General features: G+C 52.8%; 1 protein-coding gene across 1 annotated transcript; it reads left to right on the top strand.

The window, feature by feature from the left end:
• Positions 1-2791: 2791 nt before the first annotated feature.
• On the top strand, positions 2792-16548 carry LOC148108044 (uncharacterized). Its single transcript, XM_087853948.1, has 11 exons — positions 2792-2900; positions 3975-4191; positions 5396-5500; positions 6523-6654; positions 7414-7498; positions 7596-7659; positions 8106-8191; positions 9024-9206; positions 11293-11346; positions 12344-12496; positions 16441-16548. Exons 1-11 carry the CDS (start codon positions 2792-2794, stop codon positions 16546-16548), a joined length of 1296 nt encoding a protein of 431 aa, XP_087710074.1.
• Positions 16549-16808: the final 260 nt, after the last annotated feature.

The raw sequence follows: 16808 nt of genomic DNA, 5'->3' as shown, positions 1-16808 counted from the left end.
GTCCCACCCCACGACCCTGTTAGAGGCCAGAGGCTCCAACACCCAGCCAAATTGGAGCACTTCTCCAAAACAGCCGTGGCTCCTAGGTTCCAGCCACCCATGAGCTCTTCCTGGAGGAGAAGCATCCCAGAGGCTGGTGGGTAAATAACCTGTTTCCTCACTCATTGGGGCAGGGGAGCAACTCCACCCTGGTTCCCACAGCGCCCCATGGGACCAAGCCCACGGGGGTCACTGCTTACTAATACATCTTTACGGGCTGGCTCCTTCCCCGCCTCTTTCCCCCTCCACTGGGATCACCTCTCAGATCCACTCCCTGCGGGCGGCGTTAATGGAGTCCGCGCTGACACTCACAATGGGGGCACCAGGGTTCCCACGTAAAAGGACTCTTGCACACCCAATTTCCCTTTCACTGGGTAGCCAGTCCCTTCTCTGGGCCCTGATTTCAAATCCTACTTTTGCCACGGCAGACTAGCTATGTGACTTTGAGCAGATCACTTAACCTTTCTAAGCCTCAATTTTCTCCTCTCTAAGATGGAAATTAAAATAAGTAACTTTTCTGAACCCTTCCTATGGATCAGGCCCTGTGCTAACATCTATATGAGTTACCTCAGTGACCCTTCACAAATACCGCAAAGACATGGGTAGATTTATTGTTCCCGTTTTACAGACATGAAAAGCAAGGCTCGGAAGAAAAAGCAACTTGCCCACAGTCACACAGCTGCTGAGTGACAGTGGGGATTTGAACCCAGGCCTGTCTGGCTGCAGAGGCATAGCACAGAACCATGTATGGAAAAGGCTGGCTCTACCATTCACCTGCTCTCCTCCACACACCCCCAATACACTCCCTTACTCACTTAGGTTCTGTGACTGCCACATCCCGTACTGGGAGCCTTCTCGGCTCTCTCCCAAGAGCTGAAGGCCCTGCCCCAGGCTCCACAGCTCTGATGTCATGCCTAAGGGAAAGGACCCGCCCCAAAACCTACACCCCCTACCCCCCTTCCCCGCGGAGGTCTGTTGGCCCTGGGCCCAGTGCCTGCCCCTCAGGCCTCAGTGATGAGCCCTATCAGTTTTGGCCACAAGCCCCTTGCTGCCTGATGCCAAGAGGACCCCTTCCTCCACTGAAGAGCTCCTCTGAGCACAAGCCCTGGCCCCACCCAGCCGGGCTTCAGAGCTCAGGTTATAAAAGTTGTGCCTTTCTGGGAGGCTGGAGACAGACCAGGGAGATTCCGGGCAATCCTGTGATTGGAGAGGTAAGGACAAGGAGGGCACTTCTCAAACATTTCTTGAGCACCTACAAGAATGTGAAGGGGTGCACAGGTTCTTAGTGATTCGAATCCAAGCTCTGCTACCTGTGTGACCTTGGGGAGTCGTCTTTCCTCTCTGAGCCTCAGGTTTGTCATTTGTAAATTGGACTTGTGATGTGTGATCCCAGACCGTTGTGGTGGGGACTCAGTGATGTGATGAAGCTTTACAACGTCCTTGCGTGGTGCCTGCCCCATAGTAAGCACTCAAGTAGAAGCTGGGGCTGGTAGGGATGATTTAGGGCAAGAGGGGCAGAGCTGGGAGACAGTGTGATGTACGAAGGGCAGGAAGCGGGGAGAGACCCAACTCGGGTGAACTGATTGAGAAAAGTGCCAAAATAGGGACCGACTAAACCCTGGTGGATGAATCATGGGTGAATTTCAGATCAGCCTGGAAGCAAAATACGAATATTTCATGCCATGAGAACAAATTCTCCAGTCCAAAACTTGCATATGCAAATGAACAAATACATTTTTTATTACCCAATGTAATCCCTGTTCTGAGCTCCTATGATACCAAGCAACAAAAAACCGGATGCTACTAATTCAAGGCATTGCCAGGATTTTCTCAGGTACTTCAGAGTAGGCTCAGCCTTTGGGGGCCTCCCGTCCTCACTCAGGGGCAGCGTGTACCCTCTGGGTGGCGGCTTCATGGGTGCAGCAGAGGGTGTGGGGGGGGGGGGCTCCTTGGTGGGCCCTGCTGATGCTGGAGAGGTCCGCATCCCAGCTGGTCTGCCTTGCGGTTCCAGAGGCTGCATCTGCTGGGGGCATGTGCTTGCCCACCCAGAGGGCCCCTGCCTGCGGTCTCCAGGGTCCCAACCACATCCTTTGGCCACCTGGGCAGGGCTGAAGTTCAGCCGGTAAGAACCTGTACAAACATCCTGGTTGGAATATTGAAATAGTTCCCTAGCTGGTAAAGAGCCATGGCTTCAAGCCCCATCCCCGGTACGTACCCCAGCCACTCTAACACCTCCCCCAGGACCCTCATCCTCTGTCCTCCATCAAGATCCAGAAACCTCCGTGGTTCAAAGGGAGTACTACACTTCTAACATCTCAGCATGTCACCCAGCCACATAAACAGCTGTTGAGCACCCTGCTTGTTAAGTGCTCTGCACATACTGTATTCCTCACAACAACCTAGTTTATCCCCATTTTACAGATGAGAACACTGAGACACAGAGAGGCCAAGTAAGTTGCTCAGGGTCACACAGTCAGGAAGTAGCAGAGCCTGGATTTGAAAGCAGTCCACACGATGCGGAAGGGCATTCCAGGAAGAAGAAACCAAAAGCAGTAGTGTGAGGTGGCGAGAGGTGCGGGCTGTGTTCAAGGACTAGCAGATCTGGAGCTGGGGGAAAGGCAAGGAGAGGAAAGCTGGAGGGAGGTCCTAGGGGAGGCAGAGCTAGGAGACCCTAGGCAATGGGTCTCCAGTGGGGACATGGAGGTGGCCACTGGGGTTTCCAGCTCTTTGTCCAAAGGTCTTGACTGGGAGGATGCTGCTGTTCTGGGGGTCACTGCTATGGTGGGGGCTGCTGCCCGAAGCTCAAGGGAAGGCCCAGCACCTGCTCTTCCTACGAATCAGCAAGAATCAGCTGGAAACAGGTAAAATTTAAGGGGTGGGCTTCAGGAGGCAAGATCTCAGGGAAAGGCAGGGTGGGAGTCCGTACCATCTGCCCTCCTCAAGGCTTCTCCTCTTCTGGCCTCCCCGTCACTAGCAGCAGAATTTGCCTTCCTTCACCCAGACCTGACCTCTTCCTTCCCCTGCTCTAACACTTGCTGTGGCTCCCTAGTGCCCTCAAGAGAAGCTCCAAGCTCCTCATCTTGGCATTCAAGGCCCTGCATCCCTAGCCTCTTCCACTGCCACCTGCCCTGACCACTCCCACAGACTTTCCAGCCTCCTTCTCTTCCTGTGCTGTTTCTTCCACCTACAATTCTCTTTCCCTCCTTCCCAATGTAGTGAATTCTGACTCATCCTTTAAGGCAAAGCTCTAACAGTCCCTCCCAGTTTCCCCAAGCAGGAGTCTCCTTCCTCTTAGCTCCCACAGCTCTTTGGTGAAGTCTCATCTATGACATTAGCCTGATGTGTTGTAATTATCCTCTCTGTCTGTCTGTCTCTCTCCCTCTTGACCATGAGCTCCTTGTTGCCCATCCACCTCCTACCCCATTCACTGCAGTCTAACCTCACTGATCTTTCAGTTTCATAAACTCACCAGACTCATTACCACCTCAGGGCCTTTGCACATGCTCTTCCCCCTTGCCTACATTGCTTTCCTCTCAGATCTTGCAATAATGGATTCCTCCACTTTACTCAGGTCAGCTCAAATGCCTCCTCCTCAAAGAGGCTTTCCCTGACCACCCTATATGAAGTAGACCTTCACCCCAGTCATGTTCCTACTCGACTCCATTTTATTTTCTTTGTAGCACTTACTTTCAAAAATTGCCTTGTTTGCTTATCCGGATGCTGGGTTGTCTGTCTCTCCCACTAGAATGTACATTTCTCAGGGGCAGACTGGTCACTGTTCCTGTTCTCTGAGCCCAAAAGACAGTGTGCACTTGATACGTACTTGCCACTAAATGACCATCTAAATCGCGGACTCTGAGCTGGTGCCAGTGGGCATTTGTAGAATGACTGAATGAGGGGTGAGCCCCACCTTGAGGAGAGGCTTGTGTCCTCAGACATTTCAGACCTATTCTTGGAGCACCACGTCCTGGACCGCATGGCCAGGATTCCTGTGACGGGGCCCACAAGTGAAGGGGCCACCATCCTGGACCACCTGCCCTTCGTAAGAGGAGGCCTCTCCAGGAAGAGCAGTGGGCTTGATCTGTCCCTGGTCGGGGACCTGCTCTCAGAGAAGAGGCTCCCGCTGCTGGGGGAGCTGCTCCAGGCAGGAGGGTGAGTCTGCAGAGGCTGGCTCTGGCCTTTCTTCCCCTTCAGGCTCGGCCCTTTCCCTGAGCCACAGTGTTCTCACACGTCAAGTGGAGCCCTGGGCGGGTGGGAGGCCCAGGTGTCCTTGGAGGTTCTCTATAGCCTGAAAAGCACTCAGCAAGTGCACCTTTAGTGTTCTAAATCTCTCCAAGCCCCTTAAAATCATCCAAGGAACAAAGCAGAGTCTAAATCAAGAATCTCAGCCTGGCGGCCCTCCAGACCTCTACATTCAGTCTACACTTGGGTATTACAAACTTGCACGGTGTTATTTAAATACAGCATGGAGCACTGGGTGTTATATGTGAACAATGAATCATGGAACACTACATCAAAAACTAATGATGTACTGTATGGTGACTAACACAACATAATAAAAAAATATTTTTAACAGAAAAACACTAATTACAAAAGAAAAAAATTTTTAAACATTTTAAGGAACTGCCAAAATTTAAAAATCAAGAGGGTTTCAATCAAAATCTAGGTTTTCTGATGGTATAGTTTGTCAGGACGGCCATAACAAAGTACCACAAACGGTGGCTTACACAACAAGAGCTCATTGTGTCACAGTCCTGGGGGCCGAAGTCCAAGAGCAAGGTGTGGGCACTGCTGCTTCCACGCCTGTCTCCTAGTTCGGGATGGTTTGCTGCCCATTCTAGTGGGCACCAGTTGAGTCACCAGCTTGTATCTCATGTTCAAAACATACTCTGGGCTCCTCTCAGCTCAAGGAGATGCTGGGAACTGACATCACTGAGGGGAGTAGAAGGCTCATGTCCTCCCTCCGGAACGTTCAACAGGGCAGATGGTCCCTCAGCGGATGGCGGTGGGATCACCAGCCATCTTGCTTTCTCTGACTCTTGCCTGCTTGCTTCCCTTTTGCAGGATGCTTATACTTGAATTTAGGCAGGCTCAAGGTACATAGGCCCTCTACTGTATTCCCCCCATTTTGCAGAGGGTGATGCTGAGGCCCGAAGAAGGGAAGGGATTCAGCCAGGTTTGAAGGCTTGGAGGCTGGTTCTTCATCTGGGCTGGGGATCAGGGCCGGGGTTGTCCCAAAGCTGCTCCCACTCTTCCTGGGGTCTGCCCTTATTCCAGCCGACCCGGATACACACACGCTACAGAACCACAGCGGCCTTACCCGGCCACACCAACACCGCCCGAACCTCTCTGGCAGGTTGGTCATAGAAGATGTCAAAGGACCTGAGGTGACCTTGCACACCCTGAGCGACAGCCTGCTGCAGGTCACGCTGCGAAGCAAACTGTACCTCTCGCTGCAGGAGTGAGTACATTGGGTACTTCGTCCCCCCGCCCCTCGGTGCCAGGCAGGCCCACCCCCCACCGCTATGACTCAAGAGGCAGCCCTGCAGGGCTAGCAAAGGCCTCCTGCCTATGTCACGAGAAGGGTCCTAATAATCCTTGCCACTCGGGCATGTTTCAAAGTCATTTTTACTGATGGAGAAACCCAGGCACGGAGGGGGAGAGGGACCCAGCCAGGATCACACGGTGAGGCAGCAGCAGAGACTGGATGAAACCCTCCGACCCCATGTCGGGGAACATGTGTCCCACCTGAGTGACAGGCGGATGCGGTAACGGGATGGCCTGAGGAGGGCTGGTGTAAGCTCACCTCAGAGCGCAGCAGAACAGGACTCCGCTCCAGCTCACCAGCCAGGCAACCTAAACTAGGGCTTCTGCTCACTGGGCCTGCATCCTCCTCTACCAAGCGGGGATGATCCTGTCCGCTCCCGCACATGGCTGTTACGAGCGTTCACTGCTGACCCGGGAGCTCGGACCACAGCAGGCAACAGAGGGACAGCTATGGGTGGTGTCTACACATGACGCAAATCTCCATAAACGCCCTTTAGGAACAGGGCCACCCCTGGTTTTCTTGTAAATGTGGCCTTCCTGGTCCAGCTTGACTTTTGAAGAGACAAGGGAGCATAAAGAAATATGTCTTTGGTAGAGCGATGGACACAGAGAAATATTTCTTTCTTCTCATCGCCCTTGTAGTGATGAGCGGTAAAAACACAACTTAGCCCTGGGCCTGGTGGGGACCGGAGCACCTGGAGCACCTCTGGCTCACCTCAAGGTCACCATCAGCCCCAGGTGACTGCCCCACTACGAGGACGCTGGCTGGTGTTGGCAGATCTCTCAGGTTCTCCGAAGTATGAGATCCGTATCTTTAACGACCTCCCCTAGTTTTTCATTTGAGCCCTGCAGGCAGCTGCAGGCCACCAGCCTATGACTTCTGGCCTCTGCCTCGGGCTGTGGCTTGGAGCCTGCCTAGACACGCTGCCCTTACAGGATACTGCGGCTCAGAGTCATCAAGAACATTCGCATTGGGGGACGGCTGGAACAGACGGGGAACAAGACCAAGGTGGTCTTCGAGGAGTGTCACACGCCGCCAGGATACCTAAGCATCAAGGTCCTGGAGCAGTGAGTACCTGCCCACACCTGTGCTACCACTGGGCAGGAGTGGGTGCCAGGAATTCCTGCACTGCTCCCGCTGCCCAGCCCTTCACTGAGACTCACCGCAGGGGCTATCTCTCCCCAGCCTCGTTCTCTGAGTGACCAAGGGCATCAGGGACAGGGCCATCTCCGGGGCTGCAAGCTGCATACACCATCCATCAGCATCTCCTCTCTCCACACTGAATGTCATGGATGAGAGTGGGCATCCACTCAGGTCAAATCTCAGCTTGGCTGCCTCCTAACTCAGGGGCCCTGAACAAGCTATTTGACTTGTAGAGCCTGTTTCCTCACCAGTGAAATGGAATTGCCCACCGAACTCAGCCAGCATGGGGTAGCTGTGGGGAAAAGACGAGCTAACCCACGTGCTGAGATAACCTTAGCACAAAAACCACCTCCTCCAGGAAGCCTTCCATGACTCTCCCTCCTTGAAAATCCCAGAGACCTTTATCAGAGAGGAAATAAAGAGACGGAGGCAGAGAGGGATGATCAGGAAGAAATAGAGGAGGAGGAACTCATGGAGAGAGAGAGCAAGAAGGCATGAAGGAGATAAAACAGAAAAGGAAAGGGTAGGGGTAGGGGAGGAGAAGAGAGACACCAGGAAGGAAGCCGCCACTCTAAAGTTTCCATGTTACATGATCCCTCCAGCCCTGCCCTGGACTCCTGCCTCTGGCCTCAGTTTCCCCTTCCATGGTGTCTCAGACCCCACCTGCCCTCCCCCACCACTAGGATGGACCCCCTCCTCGCGAACACAGCTCTGGCGTTGGTGACAAGTGTCTTGGATGAGGCACTGCCCTTCCTCCTGCAGAAGATAGTATGTTGTTTATCCTCCTCCGCCTCCTGGGAGAGGGGTGTGACCCCGAGGGAGAGCCCCTCGACCTGACAAGGACCCCGTCGTGCCTTCCCTGCAGGTGTGCCCCCTGGCCACGACTCTACTCAACTCACTGCTGGAAGGCCTGCTACACGTCACTCTGCGTACGTAGCTCCTGGCCAAGGATGCGGCTTATTTTCCATTCCCCTACTGTGTGCCAAGAACAATGCTTGAGGCTCTGAGAATAGGACAGGAAACCAAACGAAACAAACAAAACAAGTCTACCCGCAGGGAGCCTCCTTTCTAGTGCGGGCGAGAAAGGGCACTATGCCTTATGACCTTGGCAAGTCATTTTCCCCTGGAGCCTCAGTTTCCCAATCTGTAAAACGGAACTAATCCTAGACCTACAGAGTGGACTGCACTGCTGCAATAAGACATATAACCTGGCACAAAGCTATTGCTCAATAAATGTTGTCACAAGAAGCACAGACCTAGCCCACGAGGAACTGCAAGCTAAGCAGAGACAGAGAACAAATTTCTGCCTGCTTCCCTGCCTCCCCACATCCTTCCACCCACCCCCAGGGGAAGCTGAGTCCTGGTTTCGTTGCAGCCCCAGCCATCTCGGGCCCAGAAGACTTCCAGTACTATGTCACCACCACGGAGTTCACAGACGAGGCCATTCTGATGAACGTCCAGGTACACCACCCCCCTCCCAGCCAGGGCAGACCCTCCATCCACTGGCCTGCGGGAGGACGGGCAAAGCGGAAAGTGAGGTGGGGCTTCTCTGGATAGGAGGCATAAAGAGGAGAAGGAGGGGGAGAAGGAGCACGTAAAAGGAGGTGGTAGGCCAAAAGAGGAGAAGAGAGAGAAGGAGGGAGAAGGGAGGGGAGAGCTGGCAGGCCCCTGCCCTCGGGAGCTGGTGCTGAGCAGAGTCCCGCCTCCACCCTGGAGAGCAGGAGTGGCCACAGGGCTGCGTGCCCTGTGAGCGGGGATCAGGCTCCAACAAGAGGGCAGGTGGGGCAGTTCAGGGGTGCAGGATCATGTGTAACGCTCAGCTGGAAGGGACCCCTCAGATGGGGAAACCGAGGCCCAGAGAAGGGAGGGGGCTGGCTGCCCAACTCCCGTTCACTGGTCCTTCCTCGTCCCCATGGAATGGTCAGAGGTGGGTCGGGTGGACAGGAAGGATAGATGTGAGAGGATAGGAGGGAGGCACTGTTAACAAAGGCACAGAGAAGGGAATGGGGTCAGAGGAGGGAGAAGCAAGGAGAGGGGGCTTGTGGGTTCAAAACCCAGCTCCACCTCTTACCATGTAGGACCTCGAGCGAGTCACTTTACCCCTCTGGGCTTCCATTTCCTCATCTGTCCGATGCGGACAGTTACGGTGCACCCTTATAAGGTTGCAATGAGATTGCGCACATGCGTTCAGCACCGCCTAGCGCAAAGTCAGCCCTTGATACTGGTTACAGCTGTAACCACTTGTTGGGCAGAGAAACTGTTCCCCCTGAATTTCTCCTTCGTTTTTCTGAAGCTTGTGACACCCTGCGGCCCTGGCCAGAGACCCCGAAGGCCTGCCCGCCTGACCCCTCAACCCCTTCCAAAATTAGCCCAAGGCAGCATGGCGGACCTGGCTTTTGGGCTAGAAACCTACAATGACATCCTGTCCTGCCTCTATACCAGCAAGGTGATCCATGTGGACTCCCAGGACTCCAAAGTGAGTGCTCAAGAAAGGGCAGTACATAACTTTATTGCTCTACTTTTCACATGAAGAAACCAAGGCCCAGCTGGCAGAGTGCCTTTCTGGGTGGACCTAGGTAAGTCACTTCTCTCTGGACCTCCTGAGAGAACTCCTATTCAGCCTTCAGAACCCAGCATAGAAGTCCCCTCCTCTAGGAAGACTTCCTTAAACATCCAGGTGCATTTATTGTTTCTTTCTTCATAACACTTATCCATTCATTCATGCCACAAATATTTATTGAAAGCCTACTATGTGCCAGACCCTGTGCACCCACGGGCCCTGTCCTTGCAGAGCTCAAAGTCAAGGAGGAGAATAGAAACTGAACAAGGAAACAGGCAGATAAATAAAATAATTTATCTTATCTATAATAAGAGCAAAGGGTCAGCGAGTGACTAGTGGGGATGACAGGGCTGCCCTGGGTGCCGCAGTCAGTGAAGACGTCTCTGAGGAGGTGGCCTGAATGGGGACAAGGAGGCACATGCCCAGAAGTCTGCAAGAAGAGCAAGTGCCCAGGGTCGATGAGGGGATCGAATGAGGGAGAAATCCAGGTACGTTACTGCCTAAAAGCCCGTAGCAGCTCCACACCACACTGAATAAAGCCCAGTGTCCTCTCTGCAGCTCCCTGCCAACCTCTCCTGCTCTGTCTCCTTACCCGCTACACTCCAGCGGCACAGGCTGAGCTGGTGCCCACTTCGGGGCCTTTGAACATGCTGGCCTCTCTGCCTGGAACACTCTTCCTGCCACTGTTGGTCTCAGTGCAAATGTCATCTCAGAGAGCCCTCCTTGACCACCACATCTAAATACCCAAAATAACCCTTCCCTCTCTCTCCCCCCACTTCCTCTCTCTCTCTCTCTCTCTGTCCTTTTCCCTTCAAAACACTAATCACACTGAGTGTGTGTAAAAGTTATACATGCAAAGTCATGTGTACACATATACACACATGTATGTTCGTTGGGGTTTATTTAACTCTGCGTGCTTACTGTCTCCCCCATTTGAGGGCAGGGACTATGGATGCTATCGTATGTCTCAGCACACAGTGGGTGCTCATAAACTCTGAAATACGAAATCCTAAGGAGATCCAGGGGAGACCTAATGTTATTGCTCCATTTTTTGCATGAGGAAACGAGGGCCCAGATAGGGAAAGTGACTTGCCCAAGGGGCCCCAGCAGGTGGGATCAGGAGCAGAGCCAGGTCTCCCCATGCTGTGCCCTTCCTCCCACACAGGTGTGGCAGCTCTGAGACAGTTATCAGTGAACACGGTAATTCCATGTCTGCAGAGGTTCTCACACCAGTGGGCAAGACTATTCGGGCAAGGGTGCTCTTTCTACCTTTGCTTGCTACGGGGTGAAAAAGAAAGTTAACCTACGTGTCCATCAATAACAAATTGGTAAAATGAGTCTGGTTGTGGTCATACAAGGCAGAGTACTATGCAGCTGTTAAACAGACTGGGCTCGTTCTATATATACTGGTACTGAGAGAAAAAAACACAGTGCAGGACCATGCAGTTAGAATGCTCTCATCCATGCAAGTTTCTATGTGTGTAGAAAACAGTCAGGATGTACTCCAAAATGCCAATAGTAGTTATCCCTAAAATTGGATTTGAAGGAAAAGGGGAAGAGGTGTTGGGGTAGACTTATACCTTTTACTTTATACATTTTTTACTGTTTTCTATCGTGATTAATGATTTGCAAAAACCAATGGAGTATGGATAGATGGACAGAAATGTGATAAAGCAAGGATAGGAAATGTTCATTGAAGAATAGGTGATGAAATACAATGTTCCTATAAAATTCTTTCAGCTTTGCTGCATACGTGGAAATCTTCACAGTAAAATATTGGGGGGAGGAGATCACTGAAACAACAAAAAGTTAACATTTCCAGATATATCATGGTGAACCAGGGTGAACGGCTCCTCCCATGCTGACAATGACTGACGTGCGGATTGTGCATTCAGTTGGAAGCAATTATACCTCACTGAACCCCACTGACACCCCTACCCCCGAAGCTGCTCAGAACAGATCTACAAGATTCTAAAAGCCACACATTTTGCCCTTTTTCCAGGCTGCCAAGCTCATTCAACTGTTGTCCTTGGGAGAGCGGGAGCCCAGGCCGCAGGTGGGTGTGTGGCCAGCTTCCTTCCCCTCCAGCACCACGGCCAGGGTCTCAGGAAAGAGTCTGGGATGGGGGCAGGGTTGGGCCACATAAGCATGTTCCATTTGGTCAGGGTTTCCTACTGTGGACTCCAAAATTCACAGCAGCTACTTTGCAGGTGCCATGTGGGTTAGAGGAATTGACCCAAGTAAGGCACTTAGCTCGTCGCCCGGCCAGGGGACCATGGCCAGGTGGCTGGCATTAGTACTCACTACTGAACAGGGCCCTGACCCCGCCAAGGCATACCGACCGAGGCGGACAGATGAGCACAAGGGAGCAACAGTGAGCCATGACTATGTGCCAGGCCCCTCCACCTACACCAACATAACCCCAGACACCCCGCACTTCATCCCATTTTCATACGTCAGCAAACTGAGGCACGGCAAGGTGACTGGAGTTGCCCAAGCTCACATCGCTCAGTAAGCGGCAGAACAGGATTTGAAGCCAGTCCCGGACTCCAAACTCCATGCTCAGTGTCCTCTCTCCAAAAGCTTTTGGAGAGAATATGGCATCTGATGAACAAAACACAGTCACCAACAGTAACAATAGCATGAGAGCTGCCGGGCTCTGGCCTAAGCGCTCTACACGACTGAATTCGTCTAATCCCCACAACGACCTTGTGGAGGAGGCACGATTATCCTTATTTTACAAGCATGAAAACAGAGAGATGAAGAAATTTGTCTCAGGCCACACAGCCTACAGGTGGAGCTGGGATTCTGGCTCCAAAATCTACATTCTTACTTGCTACACATGCCCAAGAAAAGGAGGATGGCCTCTCACCTTAAAGGAGCTCAGGGAGGTTTAAGTAATCCTCCCAAGGTCACGCAGCAAGTTGCGGCACAGCTAGAATACACTCGGAGGCCCCGACTCCTACGATCCTGCTCCCATTCCTCCAAGCTGGGAGTTAAGGAATTCCATCCTCTCGACCTGTCTGCACCTTTTCTGCTTTAACTTCCTTCAGACTTCTGATCAGTCCAGAGCAAGTGTGAGACTGACCATCGGCGCCCCTGACCCTCCCACTGTCCACGTGGATGGCCACACCGCCACCGTCACCCAGCCGGGCTCGCTGGTGCTGCTGGGGCCCAGCAACACCTCCTCTGTCTCAGTTTCCTGGGTGAGTAAGCCTTGAAATTCTTTGTTCCTTGGAGGGCCTGGGTCCACTTGGGGGCCCCTCCAGGGCCGGCTGACTGAGGCGGCGGCAGACCTCACCGCCAAACCTCAGCGTGCAGTCTCCTGCTAATATTCGATCAGTCCACACCCCAATAGCCGCACCTGTTGCCAGCACATTAAAATGCTTGAGCACCTGCTCCCCTGAGCGCAGCTTGCAGTGCTCCCCAGGGACCTCCTCAGCAACTGCAGGGTTTTGCCTCCGACACCCTCTGCTCAGTGCCTTGCAGATAGTTGAAGAATCTTCTGTCTTCCCTGGACATGGCTGCATCGGAGGCCCTTGTCCACAAAGCCAGGAGAAAGACAGAGAAATAGTTCACGAGGAGCTCAGCGTGTCTATGTTCTCTACTCTATTTCTCAGGAAATACAGCTCCCCCCAAAGTCTCTACTTCTCTAATCTGAGCCCTCTTGGGGTTCCTATTTCCCATTCCATAGACCTTAAAATTGGGAAGGCACCTCAGATAAGGGGGACCGGAGGGTTGCTCGGCCACGGGTGAGCCCAGCAGCATCCGAAGTACACACAGGACCTTGGGATCTGCCACAGGAGTTGGCATGACTCTATGTTCAAGAAATTGGTCATCTCTGGGGGGCCTGGCTGGGTCAGTTGGAAGAGCATACGACTCTTAATCTCAGGGTTGTGAGTTCAAGCCCCATGTCGGGTGTAGAGATTACTTAAATAAAAACTTAAAAAAAGAAAAAGGAATAGGCCATCTCTGACTGGTAGTGAAAAGCCCTATTTCTGGTCTATAAGGTGACTGTGTGAATCATGGAGGCCCATGGACAAACCCGTCAAAACCAAGGCGTCCTCTGGCTTCCAGCAACAGTGATTCTATGGCCAAGTGCCTCCCTGCAAAAGGTTTTCCTTCCACTGGGCTGAGCCTTGTACCCAGCCCCAGCCTGCCCTGGCTTCTGGGAGTGCCCAGCACCACCAGTGCCCTCTCCCATGGCAACACCCACATAGGCATGCTGTGAACACACACGACCAGCAGTTGGGGCAGGGGGAAAGGACCACATGAGAGGGGCTAGCCCTCTCACAAGCATTCATGGGGGTCAGGGTGAAGGGAATCCCTCTAGCTGGAACATAAACTCCTCTCCTGACCTAATTTCAACTCCCATAGAATCTCCTTTCGAAAGCTGTATTTTCCTCAAGAAATCAGGAGTTAAAACTACAGTTCTCTCCAAACAGGTAACATTGTTTTGGTTTTGGATGTTCAGAAGAAATAAGAGGATTGACAGAGCGATGGGGGAATGTGGGGGAGTGTGGTCAGGGGTGCGTTCCCGTACCTGCTGTCAGCGCATGGAACAGTGTGTACGAGGGAGGGGGGAGAGGAGGGAGGGGGTGCTGCGACAGAGGCTCACTGAGCACTGCACCCCCAAGCAGCTGCCGTGACCTGAAAGGGTGATCTCTTTTCTCTGGTAGCACCACAGTCACCCTGGGCCCTTACCCTGCTGGCCTTGCAAAGCAGGTGAGTCTCTCCTTACCTCTGGCCTCTCCATGGTCCTGAAGGACCTGTCAGCAGCCCCGGGAAAAGACCCTGAGTCACTGATGTAGGCAGTTGAAAGCCTCATTCACTTTCTATCACTGATCTCATCTTGCCCTGGCGTCCCCATACCCCGTGGGGTCAGAGTAGCCCCCAGAACTTAAACTTGTCCACTTCACTCTTTCATACACTTACCAAATACCTACTGAGCACCTACTATATGTCCAGCCTTGTCTTAGGTACTTGGGATATGTCAGTGAACAAAACAAAGGACCCTCGTGGAACCCACACTCTAGCAAGATGAGGTCAGATAATGAACAATAAGCACAGTAAGGTGAACCACATAGTATGGAACCAGCGATAATGCTACGAAAAAGAAGAGGGCGCGGGGGATCAGGACTGCGGGTGAGGGTAATACTAAAAAGAAATGTGGGGAAGGCCTCACTGAGAAGGTAAGTGAGCAAAGACCGGAGGAGGTGACAGAAAGAGCTGTGGGGGCATGGGAAGGAGGGGACCCAAGGCCCCAAGGCAAGGGTGTGCCTGATAGTTCAGGGAACAGCGAGGTTGCCAGGGTGGCTGGATCAGAGGGATTGAGGGGAGGTCAGTGAGTGAGCAGGGCCTACTAGTGGGGGGGCTGGCTCTTCCTGAGTGCGATAAAAGCTGATGGAGGGTTGTGAGCATAGAAGGAGCAGACTGGAGGGGGCTTGACTGGTGGCTGGTGGAACAATGCAGAGGCCTCATTAGGCTTGGACGAGACGGTGGCAGGTGGCAGTGGGGGGACTGGCCGGATGCAGGACATACTCTGAACGTAGAGCTGACAGGATTTCCTGCTGCAGTGGATGTGGGGAAGAAGTGAGAGAGGTGTGCAGGATGATGCCCAGATTTTTAAGAGCACCTCCTTCTCTACAGGTTAAAAACAGCCTCCTTTGGGAGAACATTCCGTTTGCACCCCCAGCAGGGCTGTGTGTCCCCTTTCTGGGTCTCCACACCCATGGGCTTCCCAGCATCGCATCCCGAGCCACCTTTGCTGCCTGCATCCCGCGTGGCAGTGAGGAGTTTCTGCTGTGGTGTGATGGGTCTGGGCCCTCCCCACCCTGGGCACTGGCCCCACTTGTTAATGAGTCCACAGGTGGAACACATGGTCTCTTCCCTCAGGGGTGGCTCTTATCCTACACTGAAAGCTTTTCACTGCCTCTGCCTGTCTGAGGGAGCCCCTTAAAGTAACTCCCCCTTTTCCCCACCCTGGGGACATCCCTCCATCCTCCGCTTCCACAGGACTGTGAATTCATGCTCTAGCCCTTAATGGGGGAAGGCTGCAAGATGGAAAAACAACAAAATGAAAGGGCTGAACAAGAACATGTGCTGGGAAACACTTCAAAATTATCAGCCCTGCTATTGCTCTGGTCTTACTTGCATAGGATCCCAGGCTTGAAAAGTCCTAAAGATTATCTTCCCAGGTCAGGGGATCCCCTCTGTGACATCATCAGAGGGCGGTCATCCAGACCAGGGCCACTTTGTATGGTTGCACAGGTTGTGCACTCTACAAGCCACCCACACCATAGAATACAGATACAAATATGTTTATAACAGTCTCCCAACACACGGGAAAAGAATGTCTTAAAGAAAGGGAGTCTTTTTCCAATCTGTCCAAATGGATTGGGGCAGCCCTGATCAAACTCTTGAACCTCTTAAACATCCCGGCTAACAGGAGGCTTGCTATCTCAAAGAGAAAACTCCTGCCCCATTACCAGACAGGTCTCAGTATTAGAGAGCTCCTCCTTGGACTGACCCAAAATCAGTCCCTGTGAAGCTCTGGTCCTGGGGTTTCCTCTGGCCCAACCCATTTGCTCTCCCCCTGGGCTATCCGACAGAGATATGAAGATAGTCCCTGTGACCTAGGGTGAGGGTAACTCTTTTTCAGCCCCCTCAACTTTCCCCAGGCCCTTCACTATCTGGTCATCTGGATCCAATGTCCTTTAAAAATGGCATTTTCAAATGCCTTTTTAAAAAAGGACCACTCCTGATCTCCTGTGGGCACCTGTACAGTGGAGGCGCCCATTCCCCCGGTCAGAATCTGCCAACCAAGCCGAAGTGACCTTCCTATTCCTTTTTCATCTGTTGCAGGAAAAACGTATGGAGGCCTTTCTCTTAGAGCTTCTGAACAGGATATTTTTACCCCATCACAACGGTGAGCCCCCTGTGTTTCTCCTCATGCCCACATACCATGCCGTTTAGAGCAGCATCAACTGTGACCAAAGCTCTGCCCGGACAGCTGCTTCTGCCTTGTCCCCGAGTTGGTTAAGAATTGCCCAAGGGCAAGGCAGATGGAGGCAGGGTAGAGACTGAAATTTGGGGTGTGGCAGCTGGGAGGGTGGAAGGGCCCCTGGGTGCCCTCCTGCTCTTTGCCCAGGCAGCTAGTGCCTACAGGAGCTCAGAAGTGGGATGGGTGGCCAGGAAGGGCTTCTTAGGGGAGGTGAGGGCTGGCATCGTGGAAAGTGAGAACAGGAAGGGCCCTTAGAGATGGTGGAGCCCCCAGCTCACAACTCCAATGCTTACAGGGTCCAGGGAGATACATTTCCAAAGGAAGCAGCCCAGGTGGGGCCGATGGCAAACGTGCCCTGCCTTAGATGGGCGGCTAACACTCAGCGCAGTCTTATGTGGCCAATAGGATGGATATTTTGTGTTTTTGGGAACCGCTGTAAAGCTGAACTTTTTGAGACATCACGCCTACGTAGATAGCAGCAACAAAATCAAACTTTTCCAAAACAGCACTGTCCT

Source organism: Ursus americanus, chromosome 22 (assembly GCF_024610735.1).
Source record: "Ursus americanus isolate L20-20 chromosome 22, mUrsAme1.1.p, whole genome shotgun sequence".
In the NCBI taxonomy this organism is placed as follows: domain Eukaryota; kingdom Metazoa; phylum Chordata; class Mammalia; order Carnivora; family Ursidae; genus Ursus; species Ursus americanus.
This window is presented reverse-complemented; position numbering and strand designations above follow the sequence as displayed.

Coding starts and splice junctions, on each gene's coding strand:
- LOC148108044 (XM_087853948.1), top strand. CDS start 2,792: ATGCTGCTGTTCTGGGGGTCACTGCTATGGTGGGGGCTGCTGCCCGAA. Junction 5,501..6,522: donor CTGTACCTCTCGCTGCAGGA/GTGAGTACATTG, acceptor CTGCCCTTACAG/GATACTGCGGCTCAGAGTCA. Junction 11,347..12,343: donor AGCGGGAGCCCAGGCCGCAG/GTGGGTGTGTGG, acceptor AACTTCCTTCAG/ACTTCTGATCAGTCCAGAGC.